Source organism: Amphiura filiformis, chromosome 1 (assembly GCF_039555335.1).
Source record: "Amphiura filiformis chromosome 1, Afil_fr2py, whole genome shotgun sequence".
Classification (NCBI taxonomy): Eukaryota; Metazoa; Echinodermata; class Ophiuroidea; order Amphilepidida; family Amphiuridae; genus Amphiura; species Amphiura filiformis.
This window is the reverse complement of record NC_092628.1, coordinates 67,148,428-67,164,195: the sequence shown is the minus strand read 5'-3', so window position 1 is coordinate 67,164,195 and position 15,768 is coordinate 67,148,428. Positions and strand designations below refer to the sequence as shown.

General features: G+C 38.0%; 1 protein-coding gene across 1 annotated transcript; it reads right to left on the bottom strand.

Moving 5' to 3' along the window:
- Positions 1 to 523: 523 nt before the first annotated feature.
- On the bottom strand, positions 524 to 14,197 carry LOC140151538 (NHP2-like protein 1). Its single transcript, XM_072173917.1, has 4 exons — positions 14,042 to 14,197; positions 3,708 to 3,828; positions 2,711 to 2,848; positions 524 to 1,523 (listed from the first exon to the last, which is right to left on the bottom strand). The coding sequence occupies exons 1-4, from the start codon at positions 14,042 to 14,044 to the stop codon at positions 1,399 to 1,401; spliced, it is 387 nt and encodes a 128-aa protein (XP_072030018.1). The 5' UTR covers positions 14,045 to 14,197; the 3' UTR covers positions 524 to 1,398.
- Positions 14,198 to 15,768: the final 1,571 nt, after the last annotated feature.

The window sequence follows — 15,768 nt, the reverse complement described above, 5'->3', positions numbered from 1 at the left end:
GTAGTTCTTTTGACACTTGTTCCAGACTTTCTGTTCCTTCTGTTCAGAGTCACAGAAGTGGGCAAGTGAAATAGCTGCCATGTGTAGTTGCCATGACAGTTGTGTTAAATGGGTACAATAATACTGAGGGGAATTTGCCAAATGACCACAGGGCAGCTACTTGCACTTATCCACTTATGGGACTGTTTAATGCCAGAAGTGAGCAAGGTGAAATAGCTTCCACGGTCAAGTTCCACCCTGTGTTAGATCAGTACAACAAACTGTTTGTAAATTGCCAACATGATCACAGGGGGCAGCTATTTGCACTTATCCACTTCTTGCACTAAAGCAGTCAATATTTTCAATTTCTAGAGTATGCAAAGGAGGGAGACAGGGCTGCAGTTCAGGCTGGGTCAATGAGCAAGTTAAAATGAAAAATTAAATTAAACACCGGTCCCGGTCTATATTATTCAATTACAAACTTAAAGTCTATCAATCCATGTTTACTAAAAACACAAGTAATAAACACACAAAACAATCATAATTAACTTTAATATAAAATTTTACTTGTCCCACTTACTTTTTAGCATAATATTAATTCATATTTTATTACCTTATAAACTTTGACTACATAATTGAATAAAAAACCACAATCCAGGCTATACTTATTTTCCTGAAATGATAAGCTCACACTTTGGAATGTTACCTTTTCCATTTTAAATTTCATTAAAAACACTTTTGGTTGTTCTTCACAAATTCACTTTTAATATAACCTCTATAAAATTTTTGAATTGATCCAAAACTCAGTCGGCAAATTTGCCTGCAAGGGTAAACTAAACTAAACTTTCAGCCATATTATTGTTGGCTGATTAACATAATGACGTATCATAACGCTATTTACAGATATGATATGTTGTTAGGTGAAACGGACAACATACATGTATTGTATAACTAAGCTATGTACCTCCGTCCTCCATTAAATAAAATTAAAATGCACTGAATGCATTTTTCCCATAGCACAATCAACATACTTTGTGTCACCTTGAGTTTGGTAGTGATGTAGGTGTTTTTTTAATATTTCACTAGTAGCAGTATTAAACCATGCTCTCAAAGCGCATACACAAGCGTAAAAGGGCGGTTTGTCGGTACTGAAGACCTTGTACGCTTGCAGTGCAAGTACTGACGTCACTACTACCAAATTCAATGTGAAATGCAGTATAAAAATCTATTTTAGTTACAATTTGTTTAAGTTGACCATCGATGAGCTATTTCAACAAGAGATTCCTTGCTCACATTGTGCATGTAAAGATTTCCCTCAATTTAAAGAAGTCTACCCTGATGTTTGCATTTATTTTACAGTCAGTGACTTGTTTTACAGAAGTGGTTGTAATGACTTGACATGAATGCCAAGATGATGTCTTAGATAAGCAGTCGTTCTATGCTGTTCTGAAGAGTCTGAATTTGTGGTTTCAGCTGCGAGCCTTCATTGGAGGTTACTGAGCAGGCGATTACTGGACGAGACACACCACAAGCACGACCAAGGGCTGAAAGAAAACAGGCAAATATACATGACTTTAGTCTGTGACAAGATTCAACATTGTCATACTTTGTGTGAGTGATGTATTAATGTGTAAGGGTTAGAGCCAAGTTATCTAGTAGGGAAAGATGAACTGCAGAAATCCCCAAAAGAATACATTATACCTGTCTGTGTGTAACCAATGGATCTGATTTACACTAGCTTCCAGGGAAGAATGGCCAGGGATGCTGAAAGTCTGGTGTGTGTGTGGAGGGAGGGGGTAGAGCTAGGAAATGACTATCAAAATTGAGGAAATGATACCACATGAGAGAATAAAATAGGAGAACTTTGCTCCTGAGGAAGAAATCACTTTCTAGTTTCTACATCCCTGACTGAATGGCACTCTCTTTTGTCAGTGGTGAGTGTACAATTATTGATTACAAGAAATCAATCATTTATATGACCTTGTAAATTGGTACACAAGTTATTATCTCACAAACATAACAACTCATACCAAAAAAAGGTGTTCTGGAGTTATGGAATTTATATATGTTTGATGGCCTATATCTCAAAATGTATATTATGGTGGTTGAGCTCTTTTTCCACTACAGTCTTATTGGTAAACCACATAATTGAGGTTTATTATGTGTCAGAGCTGCAAGCGGTGCAGAGCAGTGTTCACAAAGAGAACATAAAGCTCAGGCTATGTATCACATTCACAGGGTGTGTGCATCGATCAATGCAAGAGAGTGTTGTTCTTCTATGGAAGCTAGTGTAAGGATTTAGCCAAACCACAAGCAAATTATTATCCCCACGAAGAAGTGGGTATTCCTGGCACCTTCCTGTGTATTGGCATATGAGCAGTTAAACTTTTTTTGTTTCACATCAATGTATAAATAAATAAATAAATAAATACAATTTATTTTGGACATCATATGAAGTAATTTGTGTGAAAATAAAATATGATTCAATAATTAATTGAAGTAGCAGTAAATAACTTTCCAAAATTTTCAATTTTGAAAATGATTTTCTTGTGTTTCTCCATTTTTGTATTTTGTGACATAGTCAAGTATGTATGGTCAACACATTGTACCAGCAATTCTAATAAAGCAGAATTATCTAGTTTTTGTGCACTTTCTAATGGAATTTACTTTCTCTTGACACAAATTCATTCTCACATCCCAGTCATTTTCATCTTGACACCATCAAGCATACCTTCTTTGGACCTCACAAACACATAAGGATCATTTTTGTCTTCACACAGAAGTGGCAGATGAAGCAGAATTTCCAATGGCTCCGTGTCAGCTGCCATCACGATGAATTCAGAGATACCACGGTTTAACGTCTTAGTTGCTGTATCAGGTATAAAACACAAATTGAAACATCATCACTGAATTACCAGTACTGTACGTCATTGTCAAGAATGGAAAATGGAACAGGCTAAAATATAAATTAAAGTGGTATTTTCTTACAATAATATTTTGTTCAATTTCTTGATCAATGGTTATTAAGTTCCTCTTATTTCCCTATATGGTACTAAAATTGAATATTTTATTTACAAGATTGACAATTGTGTCAAAATTAAAATACTATATTAATACTGCAAAATGATGACCCCTGAATAGTAAAACAACATTTGGGGAAAAAATCAGCTAAAAGATTTAAAACTTGCAAATTTGTTACTTTTTACCTTTTGAGTATGGAAAAATTAAAGCTCTTTTGGAAGTTATGGGGAAAACCTTTTGTTTTACACAACATTTCAAGCTATGGAAAAGTAAAAAATCTAGAAAATTAAAGTTACCGGTACGGGAAAAAAATAAGCTGTGATGAAAAATAAATACTCATCCATGAATGAATATAGGCAGGCATGGCATTTGTTAAAAGTACCATACATATGATATAACTACTGTTTGAGGGCAAAATTGAGCTTTGATTTTTCACCATTTGCATAGTTTTCACCTGGCATTACTATATGAACACAGCTTTCAACAGCCGTACTCGATCCAGCTGCGATCATAAATCGCGTATTTCAAACTACAACGCCAACGCACAACCTTGGATACAATACTAACTAATCACAAGTGCGTTGGCATGGTTGGATCCACTTCTGCGTTACATAGTCACACACGCTGGTATACATCACGCAGTGTATGCAAAAAAATGACATGCTGCGTTCATTCAATTGAAATGTCCACTATACATGTTATCTTACCTTCATTAGCACCTTTGCGAATCTGTTTGTAATTAACAGATTGTTGTACCAAATCCAAGATCTTTTTGGTCAACTCAGGGTCAGCCAGTGGGTAAGCTTTAGGGTTCACTTCATCTGTAGCCTGCAATAGAGAAATAAAATACATTCACTTAAATATTGTCATTTAATTGAAAAGTCTATCCTCAATCCAGGCCACTGATAACCGACGATGGATATGAGGATAGAACGTGGAGCTATCTCAATTCTCAAAATGCGCCAGACTTAGTGAAGCATGACACCATGTAAAGCAATGGAAATTTGGAATTAAACAATGCCAATGGGTTTTTTTTGTCTGTCAACTTTCTGGCCATACAGAATTTTTGTAATCATATTTGGTTGAAAGAAAGAAAGAAAGGGAGCAAAGGAGGAAGAAAGAAAGGAAGGAAAGGGAGAAAGAAAGGAGGAAGAAAGAAAGGAAGGAAAGAGAAAGAAAGGAGGAAGAAAGAAAGAAAGGAGGAAGAAAGAAAGAAAGGAGGAAGAAAGGAAGGAAAAGATAAAGGAAAGAGAAAGAAAGGAAATGAGGAAGAAAGAAAGGAAGAAAGAAAAGAAGCAAAGGAGGAAGAAAGAAAGGAAGGGAGAAAGAAAGAAAGGAGGAAGGAAAGAGAAAGGAGGAAGAAAGAAGGAAAGGAGGAAGAAAGGAAGGAAGAAAGAAAGAAAGAAAGAAAGAAAAGAGAAAGAAAGGGAAGGAGGAAGAAAGAAAAGGAGGAAGAAAGAAAGGAAAGGAGGAAGAAAGGAAGGAATGAAAGAAAGAAAGAAAAAGAGTAACCCCTTTCCATAAGAAAGAAAGAAAGAAAGAGTAACCCCTTTCCATAAGAAAGAAAGAGTAACCCCTCTCCATACTAGTACACTGGTTTTATACATTACACAACCCATGGTGCTTCAGCACACCTAACAATTCAATTCTACAAAAATGGAGCATTATACTGTTCTGAACTGCAATGCATCATGGGAAGGCATTTGATACAATGACAGTAACCCCTACATTCTACACTGAGCAATGGTTATACAATACGCATCCCATGGTGCCTCAGTACACGAAACGTAGTGACAGAAGAGCCGGCCATATGCATCGCCAGCAATAACCCAGTCCCAGTGGCATGTACTACAATGTACGGTACCGTATCACAATACCTGTGAGGAATTTTGCGGAATCTCCAATCGTAACAAAACTTTGCAAGAATACGTAAAAAAGACCATATTTTATTTTATTACCAGTTTCATAGGTTTCATTAATTCCTTCTATGTCATTTTTACACATTTTTACCGTGAAAATCATCAAAATTACCTTGGTTTTTGGTCCAACTTTCACCCTTTCCTACATTCACTGGAATGGTAAATCGGCATGAATTTGGTATGAGGTTAAAGGTCATTTCTTGACGTCTTAAATTATATGAATATTCATTTAATTAATGATGTCAGATGGTGATTTGAATAGAAAAGTAGTGCATAGTATTTCGCCCCTCCCGAATTTTCAAAATGGCGACCATCACGTAAAGTTTTTGATATCTCATAGTATGCTATGGTGCATGCTCTATAGACCTTAAAAAACATCATTTTTCACACAAAATAGGAATATAGATGTAAAGGTATAAGTTTTTTCTTTCAAGATATTTTCTTATTTTGAATTTAGAGACTTGGTCTTGGAAAGCTTTCAAAACAAATGATCTTTGAAAGTATTTTTACACCCGGTCAGATATAAATGGGAAAATCCCGTTTTCGCTGGACTCGCTACCCATGTGGCCATGCATTGTTTTGTGTTCTGAAACTATAATACACTGTATCATATAATCAGCAGTTTTATACGATTCTGAATGATTTTCATGAATTCTTCGTGGGGATCATGGTTGGCATTTTGTCATTCCTGAGTGAGAACAAACTTGAACAGTATCGGAGAATGGACCTATGGAATAAAAAAATTGATTATTTTCAATCATGTCACTCATGATGGTGTATTAATTTAAAAAAGCAACTTGAACTTGAAGTTGAACTTGCCATGGTCATGGACATGGGCTATCCCCCTCATGAGCTATGATGTAGGTATGCCAGGTCAGGTGAATTCAAATTTGCCATCAAACTGCATCATTTTATATATCAAATTAAAGCCCTTGAGTAAAGAAAGCCAACACTGAAAACCTTTTGTCATAGCACTTTCCGTAGCAAAGTTACATCTTGTCAAAGATTGACTTTCATCAAAAAGATTCTGCTAGCAAAATTCCCCAAAACAGCATTACGGGGTTGTTTCTAGATCTGAGTCTCATGACGATAGCACCTTTTTTTAATGGAACTGCTATCAAAATCTCTCTGAAATTCCATGTGCGATTCTCTCATCACCAAACCCATTCATATATTTGGGTCAAGTGAAGTATAGACAACATATTTATGAAGGTTTCCTTCTTAAAAAGCTTCTTTTAATTTCAATGTAAATTTGTATTGCCGGTTTAGGCCATTTTGACTGACTAACAAATGTGTTAACTGAGGTTTCCCTGTGATCATGGTGATACCTATATGATGTAGGTATGCTAGGTGAATTTAAATTTGCCATCAAACTGCATCATTTTATATATCAAATTAAAGCCCTTGAATAAACAAAGCCAAAACTGAAAACCATTTTTTCATAGCACTTTCCGTAGCAAAGTTACATCTTGTCAAAGATTGACTTTCATCAAAAAGTTTCAGCTAGCAAAATTCCCCAAAACGGCATTTCGGGGGTGTTTCTAGATCTTAGTCTCATTATGATAGCAGCTTTTTTTAATGGAAATGCCTTTGTCTTTGTTAGAATACTGGCCAACACTCCAGGTGGAGTGAGACGGTCAGGAAGTGTGTGCGCATGTATTCTGCTATTAATCTTGTAGTTGCTTGGTTGATTCTTGGATGTGGTTGGTTATGGCTTCTTTGAATTTAGGTATTGATGATATGTTGGTAATATGCTCTGGTAGAGAGTTCCAGTCTATTACTGTGCGTGGAAAATACGAATGTTTCATGCAGTCTTTGTTAGTTGCTATTATAGTGTAGGCGTTAGAATGGAGATGACGTGATTGACGCTGGACCGGCTGTAGGAGCTTTCCAGTTGGCAGGGATAAGTGACCTTGGCGTGCTTGTTGTAGGATGGTGAGTCTGCGAACCTTGCGTCTGTCGCTCAGTGATGTCCAGTTTAGGGATTTCAACATGTTGGTGACGACTCCTGGTGATTGTGACTTGTAGTCGTTAAAAACAAAGCGAGCTGACCTCCTCTGGATCATTTCGATCTTGTTTGAAAGATCTTTGGTGTATGGGTCCCATACGGCGGATGAGTATTCAACTAGAGGTCTCACTAGGCTTTTATACGCCGCTTCTTTGGTGGATTGTGGGCAGGAATATAAATTCCTTTTTATAAACCCAAGAGTACGGTTGGCTTTGGATGTTATTTGGTTAACATGACTATTCCAGGCGAGTTTGTTGGTGATGTATACGCCCAGATAGGGGTGGCCATCAGCTTCACTCAGTGTTGTGTCACCAAGTTTGTAATCAAAGTGTTTGGGGGATCTAACATGAGTTAGACGCATAATGAAACATTTTGAGGGGTTAAAACACAACTGCCAGTCCTTTTCCCATTTAACCAGGGTGTCTAAGTCTTCTTGGAGCTCCTCAGCGTCAAGATCGTTTTGAATTTCATGATACAAGACGCAATCGTCTGCAAATAGACGAACAGATGAATGCAAGTTGTTAGGCAAATCATTTATGTAAATGAGGAACAGCAACGGGCCAAGCACCGTGCCCTGAGGGACGCCCGAAACAACGTCAGCCCAGGTTGAGTGTTCACCACCGACGACGACCCTCTGGACACGGTGCTTGAGGAAGTTGCTGATCCATCTGTGTGTGTTATTAAGGATACCATATCTTTCAAGTTTAAATAAAAGCCGGTTGTGGGGTACGCTATCGAAAGCTTTTGAAAAGTCCATAATTGCCATATCAATTTGGGATTTCTTATTTAAACCTTGAGCTAAATCATGAACGGTAAGGATGAGTTGGCTTTCACAAGAATGCTTACTCCTAAAACCGTGCTGTTTGTCAGTGAGTATTGCATACTTATCAACATGAGCCATGACACTGGAATGAATGATGTGTTCTAGTAATTTGGAACATATGCATGTAAGCGAAATAGGGCGATAATTGGAAGCGCAGGTGCGTTCCCCTTTTTTGAACAGAGGAGTTATATTAGCGCTAAGCCATGATGTAGGAATCCAAAGATTTTTGGAAAATGATACACAATGCTGGGGCAATTTCCTCAGCGGTAATTTTAAGGATTCTGGCTGGGACATTATCGGGCCCTGAAGCCTTACTTGGGTCAAGATCTTTCAGTAATTTGGTCACACCGTCCACTGATATTTTAATATCAGGCATAGTAGGATTGTCCAAAACAGGCGCGTCAGGAAGTTGGGGGGTTTTCACGCGTAAATACAGAACAAAATTGATCATTCAGTATCTCGGCTTTTTGTTTGTTGTCTGATTCAAGTTTCCCGCCTTTTTTTAAGGTAGGGATGCCCACGGTGTCAACTTTCAGACTTTTAATAAAAGACCAAAAACTTTTGGGCGAACTTGAACAAGTGTTGTTGATGTAACTCCTGTATGCGTTCCTTGTTTCCTTAAATGTTTTTTTACGTTCATCATGAAATTTCATGTGACTTAGTTCATCTCTGTCCTTTTTGTATTTATTGAAAGCCCTCTGCTTACGTTTGTGTAAGCGTTTGACTCTTTGGTTGATCCATGGAGTCTGATTTCTTTTGGTTATAATTTTGGATGGTATATGCAAGTCCATAGCACATTGGAGTGTACTTTGAAATTCCTCGTACAGGTCGTTAACACAAGACCCAGAAAGGTCTCTTGAGGAAAACTCGGTACTCCAATTTCTTATGTCCTTTAAAAGAGCCTCAGTGTTCGCCTTGTGGTACATGTACACCTTACGGGGTCGTTGTTTAATGACCCTTGGTTTGGAGCTAACAATAACTAACGGCACGCCATCATGGTCGCTAAGACCGGGGTGACAGTTGATCTCTCAACAAGAGTTGAGTTGGATGTAAAAAACAAGTCCAGAGTATTTTTACCTCTGGTGGGCTCTCGAACTACTTGCTCAAGACCGAAATCGTTGGAGATTTCAAGCATTTGTTTTGAAAGGTTTGCATATGTACCACTGGGTTTGACTGACAGGGTGTCCCAGTTTATGTCTGGGAAGTTGAAATCGCCCGCTAACCAAATTTGGTTATTGTTAGACCTCTTGATTCTACTCAGCGATTCACGCAGTTCATTCATGTATGCGGGGGTACTGCCAAAAATTTGCGATCTGTAAAATGCGCCGATCGTGATGTCTTTAGATCCTTGAATCTTAATTGTCACCCAGACTGCCTCGCAGTCGGTATCCAAATCGACCCTATGCGTACCTATCAAATCGTTCTTGATAGCAACAAGGACTCCCCCCTTGGCAATTCCTGAACTGCGATCTTTGCGGTAAATCGAAAAATCTGGTGGAAACAGTTCACTGCTGTTAACAGTACTGTTTAGGTGGGTCTCTGTGCCAATAATCACGTCTGGATTGTAAGTAGCAATGGTGACGGCAAGATCGGCAACCTTACTTCTAATGCCACCGAAGTTTATAACCATGGCTTTGATGGACTGTCTTTTAGAAGTTTTCACATTTTGCTTTTTACAATTTGAAGGACTACTGGCACTGTCATGCCTGATAGCGCTAGGATTTCTATGCCTACCGCTACTGGGTTCCTTAGGAATGAAGCTATGCTTAGGAGATGAGGTAGCCGCTGGCGGGCTAAGCAAATTGATACTTTCAGGATCAGAGCATGTGGAAGAGGCTGTTAAACTGGCAAAGCTGTTTGAAACGTTGACGGAAAAATCTGAAAATAGGGAACTGCTGAAATTGGGGAAGCCACATTGGCAACAAATCCAAGATAAGTTGCTTGATTGAAGGGCTTCATACATGGGAGTGTGCATATCCATACAATCAACATGATACCAGAGGTTGCATTCATCGCAACAGGTAGCCCTTTGGCCCCATTTAACCGCCTTTTCACACACTGCGCAAGGAAATTTGGGCTTGTAGGGGCCGGGGTTTGGATGGAGATCACCTGCTTGCAACAACATTAACATGGATAAGTAACCTAGAGTAAGTCTATGTGGGTACTCAGTTTGCTGCAGGTATGATTTGTATAAGTAACTTTTCATCTTAAATCCAGCTGTGGTGTTGCATGTGGCTGGAAAAAATTTATAGATGAACTTAGGAGCCATGAGAACTGGTTGGGAAATGGCAGGAATATTACCCCAATTGTTTGAGGAGTAATTTGTATAGAATGAGTTAACATAAGTGTCATTATCACTGTTGCTCCTGTATGCGTACTGTATGCTTTCAACTGAATGGCCACACCCATAAACTATGGTGGTCTCATCATGATGGCTGCTGGTAGATGACAAGATGTACAACCAGTTAAAACAAAGCAGCGTACTTACAATAAAGCAGAAATTCATGACTGTGCTGTGATGATAAAAGCCAAAGCAAGGTACAAGTGATGGAGAAAAATAAAGGGGTCACTTATCCCATGCCTACGGTACTCGCTCACCACAGCCGTCCGTTGTCGCTCACGGTGCCGGGAAGCTTAGCATTCCATTGTTGACGACTCCATCTTGGATTGGAAGTCCCGGATGTGTAGAAGCCTCACACTGTGACTTGCAGTAGACAGTTTGATGGCAACCGGCTTTAAGTTTCGGTTGCAAATTTGGTAATAAATATTAAGAGTACGTAACAAAGAATCAGCCACGAGTGTCCATAGGTGGTATATAAGACACCCTAGTGGTTCAAGTTCGTCGGAAACGAGCTGAAAAGGTGGTATTTTCAGACCCAAAATCAAGATTTCGGGAGCAGACTTGAAGACACGTCTGCACTGTCCGACGCATGCGCACCCGAATGCGCACACGAAATGCGCACACGAAATGCTATCCAAATCCCTCTAAAATTCCATGTGCGGGTGACTTATCACCATAAAAAATCATATATTTGGGTCAAGTGAAGTATAGAAAACATATTTATGTAGGTTTCTTTCTTCGGGCACTTGTTTTAAATTTCTATGTAAAAATGCATTGACATTGTCGGCGAATTTGACTGACTAGCAAATGTGTTAACTAAGGTTTGCCTAGTCCAATAATCAGACCCAGAACAAAATATTAATTTCTGACATGATCGTACTGGGTCTGAACTGTTTCCATATGAAATCTTGATGGCAAATTGGACAATAGAAGCACATGGTTCTACGTGACAGCTTTTTAATCCCTATTCAGGTAGCCCTAGAACTCTGGCCATAGTATCCGTTTTTACTTCCACTAGGGCCAGAGGAACTTCCATTGAAAAAATTGTTGGAGATGGTTGAACGCAACAGAACAAATAAATGATGAAAATTGACCTTTTCATTGTGTTCCTGGGTCACTTGGCATGTGTCATACCGTTACCGCAAGAGCTGTAAAATTCCATTTGAAAAACATAGTTTTCACATTTATGCACACTTTCCCTACCTCTATATTGACCATCATATTGCACCAATTTGTGTTACCTTCAATTCGACGACCCCTGTTGATTTGCTGTGAAAACGATAGCATTTACTTGGAGGATATTGCTTGGTTCTACAGTTATTTACATCATTGACATCATTTGACCTCTTGACCTGATGCGGCGAGGGCGCTTTGAATTTTTCCATTTGCAACAATCTTCCCTACCAAGAATGCTTTGCAGTATATTACCATGATTACATGAGATTTTATGTGGTAGCTTGTGGGATACGATACATAGCCCATCATACGCTTAGTATTATGGGTAGGCATCTGACATATATTTGACCTCGTGAGGTCCTCGCCTCATCCCGGGCTCGTCATGTCCATTTTACTTTAGGGTGAATAAATAACGGAGTAGTGGATTAGGAATAGTAAATTAACATGAAACGTAAAACACCTGTATAAAACGAGAATAACTCACGATATGACCGACCGCCGCCGCCTGTTGGAATAAAAAAATACACGCTGGATCGCCTTGGAACTCCAAATGCTTTAGTTACAAACAGAGATTGCTAGTAAAAATGCATTTCAGCCCCTGCCAAAGTTCATTTTCGGACTCCCCGAAAGTAGAATAGTCCAGATTATCGAAACCTTTGACATTGCCAATATCACACAAATGTCGTCTATTTCATGCCGTAAAGATGTATGAGCAAGTTTCTGAAGAATATTGGTAAGTTTAAAGGCCAGATATCAGGCTAACGAATATGATCTGCATACGGTCATGTTTTTTATACTGGGACCCTAAAAAAGGTGGTGCTGTCACATTTTGCTAAATCATTTTGTCTACTTATTCCTATATTTTTTTGCCAAAATTCATCATGAACAAATGGTTTTGGTCTTATTTTGAAGATAAATTATTAATCTAATGAATTAATAACAAATACAATTAAACAAATGTATTAATTAATTACAACAGCTTAATTAGGTTAATTAGTCAGGGGTGGTGCCGGAAGTGGAGGAGCCGGAAGCGGAGGAGCTCTGTGTAATTCCAATGGGAAGTTGATGTTCATTCATAAAATGTATGCACTTTGTTGCCTAGTAGAAGTAAAAATGCATTTGCATAATGTTAATCTTATTTTTTAACTTTCTATAACAATAATTGCCTAGTTAATCTTAATAAACTTAGTAATTAAGGATTTAACAAGCTTTTAATTAATGCAGTGGAATGTGGGTCATACAATACAATGGGCTTTAATTTTGCATGCATGCATATGAAATAAATTTCAATATTGTTTTATGTTTGAAATATAAAATAAATCTTCTCACAGGAGATTATTACAGTCAAAGGATTTAATCTGATGATATATTGATCTCTGGTTTATTGTTAAATAGTTTATTGATATGCTAATTGTGCATGTATATGCCTACATACATGTACATGTACCTTTGTTACTAATTATTCACTGTATATTGATTTTTGGAACACCCTATATAGGAATTGGATATATTTATATTTGATATTATAGCAATTCTGTAAACTATTTTGAATATATTTTCCAAATTTAATGGCACTTAGGGAAATTTTACATAAATTAAAAAATTTAATTTACAACTTTTTTCACACCCTGTATAACACAATGGGTTTAACAAATATAGTGCAAACTATATATTTAATTAAAGGAATAACTGTGTACATTCCAAATATCAAGTTCATTTTCCAATTTAATATACTATGTAGAAATATTGGAGTGGTAAAGAAAGTAAATTTTTTCGGTATTTTTCAATGGAATCACCCTGTATATTTTTTGGTACACCCTGTATATCCACTCAAACTTTACAGATTTGCAATCATGACAATATATGCTTTCTAAAAATGTATACTTTTACTAGTTTGGGTGAAAACTTTTTGAAATATAATCAGAAATACAAAATAGGTGTTGATTTTTGACAAATTGCAAGATGTGACACAATTGGGTCCCACCTCAAAAAACATGACCATATATAGAAAGATCCGATCGTTGTCCGAACGTCAAAATTTGATAAATGTCAATGGTACAATTCTAAGCACGTGAAAGTCGTGGGGTCATTTCTCAACACAATACCTGTCAGAGGATAATTTACATAGGCACAAAAGACCGTGTTCATCTACTGCTACTCAGCCAAACATGGCAGAGTAGGTCCCGGATGGTCGTACATGTTCCTATCTCCACAACGTTATACCTTTCCAACAAGGAAAGAGATACAAAAGGCGAACGTCTATATTCAGGTTACGTGAATCACACTATTGTGGACCATCCTTCTGATACTTGAGTGTTTGGACAAGCGGAACGGTTTTTTGTCTACCTCTCTGTTTGTAAACAAACCAGGAGGTCGAAATCGCCCTCCTCGCCGAATCACTGAAAGTCAGCGTAATAGTACGGCACTGAGGTTTGCCTGGGTTACCTATATCAGTATATGATGGCATGACGAGCATTGTCGACGAGTATAATTATAAAATAATTTATAATTATCTTATTATGTCGCCTGTATTATAATATGAGACGATACATGGACAGATACACGACAGCGGCTAAAAACGAAATCTTAATTCTCTAAATTTCAGATAAAGACTAAGTACCGGTACCTCGTGCTAAAGCGAGGCCATGACAAGCCTGTTGAATTCGTAAGCGTGTATAATTAATGGCGTTGACGCCAAGATCACGTTGGCCTTTTACGGACCGTGTTTCATCTCACATTTATTATACATAAGATAAATTGATTACAATACTTACCATGGTTTATGTTTATAATGAGTAAGTAGGTGGAAACAATGAAAATTGCTGTCCTCTCGGCTTTTCGCTTCACGGAGGATGCAAACTTCTACTACGTTGATCACACGTGCAATCACAAGCAATAAAATCTATTTTTAGCGTCAGGATATAAATTCCCTATATTATTGTAAAAAATAAATTTATTGGTCTCAAAAGTACAAAAGTTGAAAAGTCAAATGCTTTATATATGTATTATCATTCTTGACTGTAAATTAGATAATTTTACATTGCTTTATATATCATTTATAGCAAATTTTAATCAATCAAGGCTTACGATGCTTACAACATACCAGAAACACACTATCATTTAGTATGAGCAAATCGATATATTCCTTAACCACGTGTAGTACAGCAGCTTTATTTAAAAAAGTTTATTTTCAACCATACTTAGCTAATCGCATAAGGGACCATTCACAAACACTTGTAAGGGGGGAGGCCTGATGCAAAAAATTTTTATCACGAACATTTTTCGGCCCCCCCTTTACAGACCTCGAAAATTTCAGGGCCCCCTTTTTCGACATGAAAATTATCGGTCAACCCCATAGAAAAGCATATAGGCCTAAACTCCATTTTCCCAGGAAAAATCGTGGTCATTTTTTCAGGCCCCCCTTAGGAGGGTGAAAAATTTTCAGTGCCCCCCCCCCCTTTTTGCATCAGGCCCCCCTTACAAGTGTTTGTGAACGGTCCCTAAAGTACTAAACGGCCTTCAAAATATTAAAATGTTGTTAAATTTATTCTGAATGTATATGTGAAAGTGCAATCCACTTTTGACTATTATATCTTCACTATGGCTCAAGGAGTTGGAATTTATACGGTCATAATTTTTTGTGTGATTTTTATCATTGGCCCATTTTTGCGCACACGACCTCTCGAATGACACAATCAGGCTTTTATTGCTGAACATGCTGGTCTTTCAAACAGGGGAAAGTCCGTTTGTATTCGCACTGAGAAATTAATTAAAAGCACAGAGAAATTTATGTGTTAAAAAAGGGCCATCATCTTCCAATCTGGGCTTTCCCTGGGGTACACTCTATATGTGTTGTGTCCAAAATGACCTTTTGAACATGTTTGTCTTTAGAACTTCAGAGCATGATCCTGTCATAGCAATGCGACTGACATGGGAACCGATACTGATGCCATGGCAGTGATGGCACCCCATGGCACACTGTAACCAGTGCAAAAATATTTTCATGATTCCGACCCAATGACGGTTGTTCATCACAAGCAGAGACGATGAATGTTATAGTCTGCAAATAACCCACTAATGCAGTTGAAAATAGGCCTACATCCTGATACCCAACGAGACATTTAAATAGGTTTAGTTTAGTCCCGGAAGTTTAGTTTGGATCAGTGGCGCAGGTAGGTTTATGGTGCCAGGGGGGCACACTTGAAACACAAATGTGAAATAAATGTAACAAAAAAAACCTAATTGAAGATAAGAGGGACAATGTGAATTTCAGTGGGGAAAAGGGGGGGGGGTCAGCGAAATGTTGAATTTGTCGTACTTTGGGGATTTTAAGCTTGACAAGGCCTTAAAAGTGGGAGGGGCAAGAAAAATATGGGGGGGGGGCAAATCTCCCAGGCCCCTTTCCCCCTATAGGCCTAGTGTCGCGCGCCACTGCCAGCCGGATGACCAACACTTTGGTGCACCAAGTTGAAGTCAATAACTAATGATGAGTTGTTTGTCT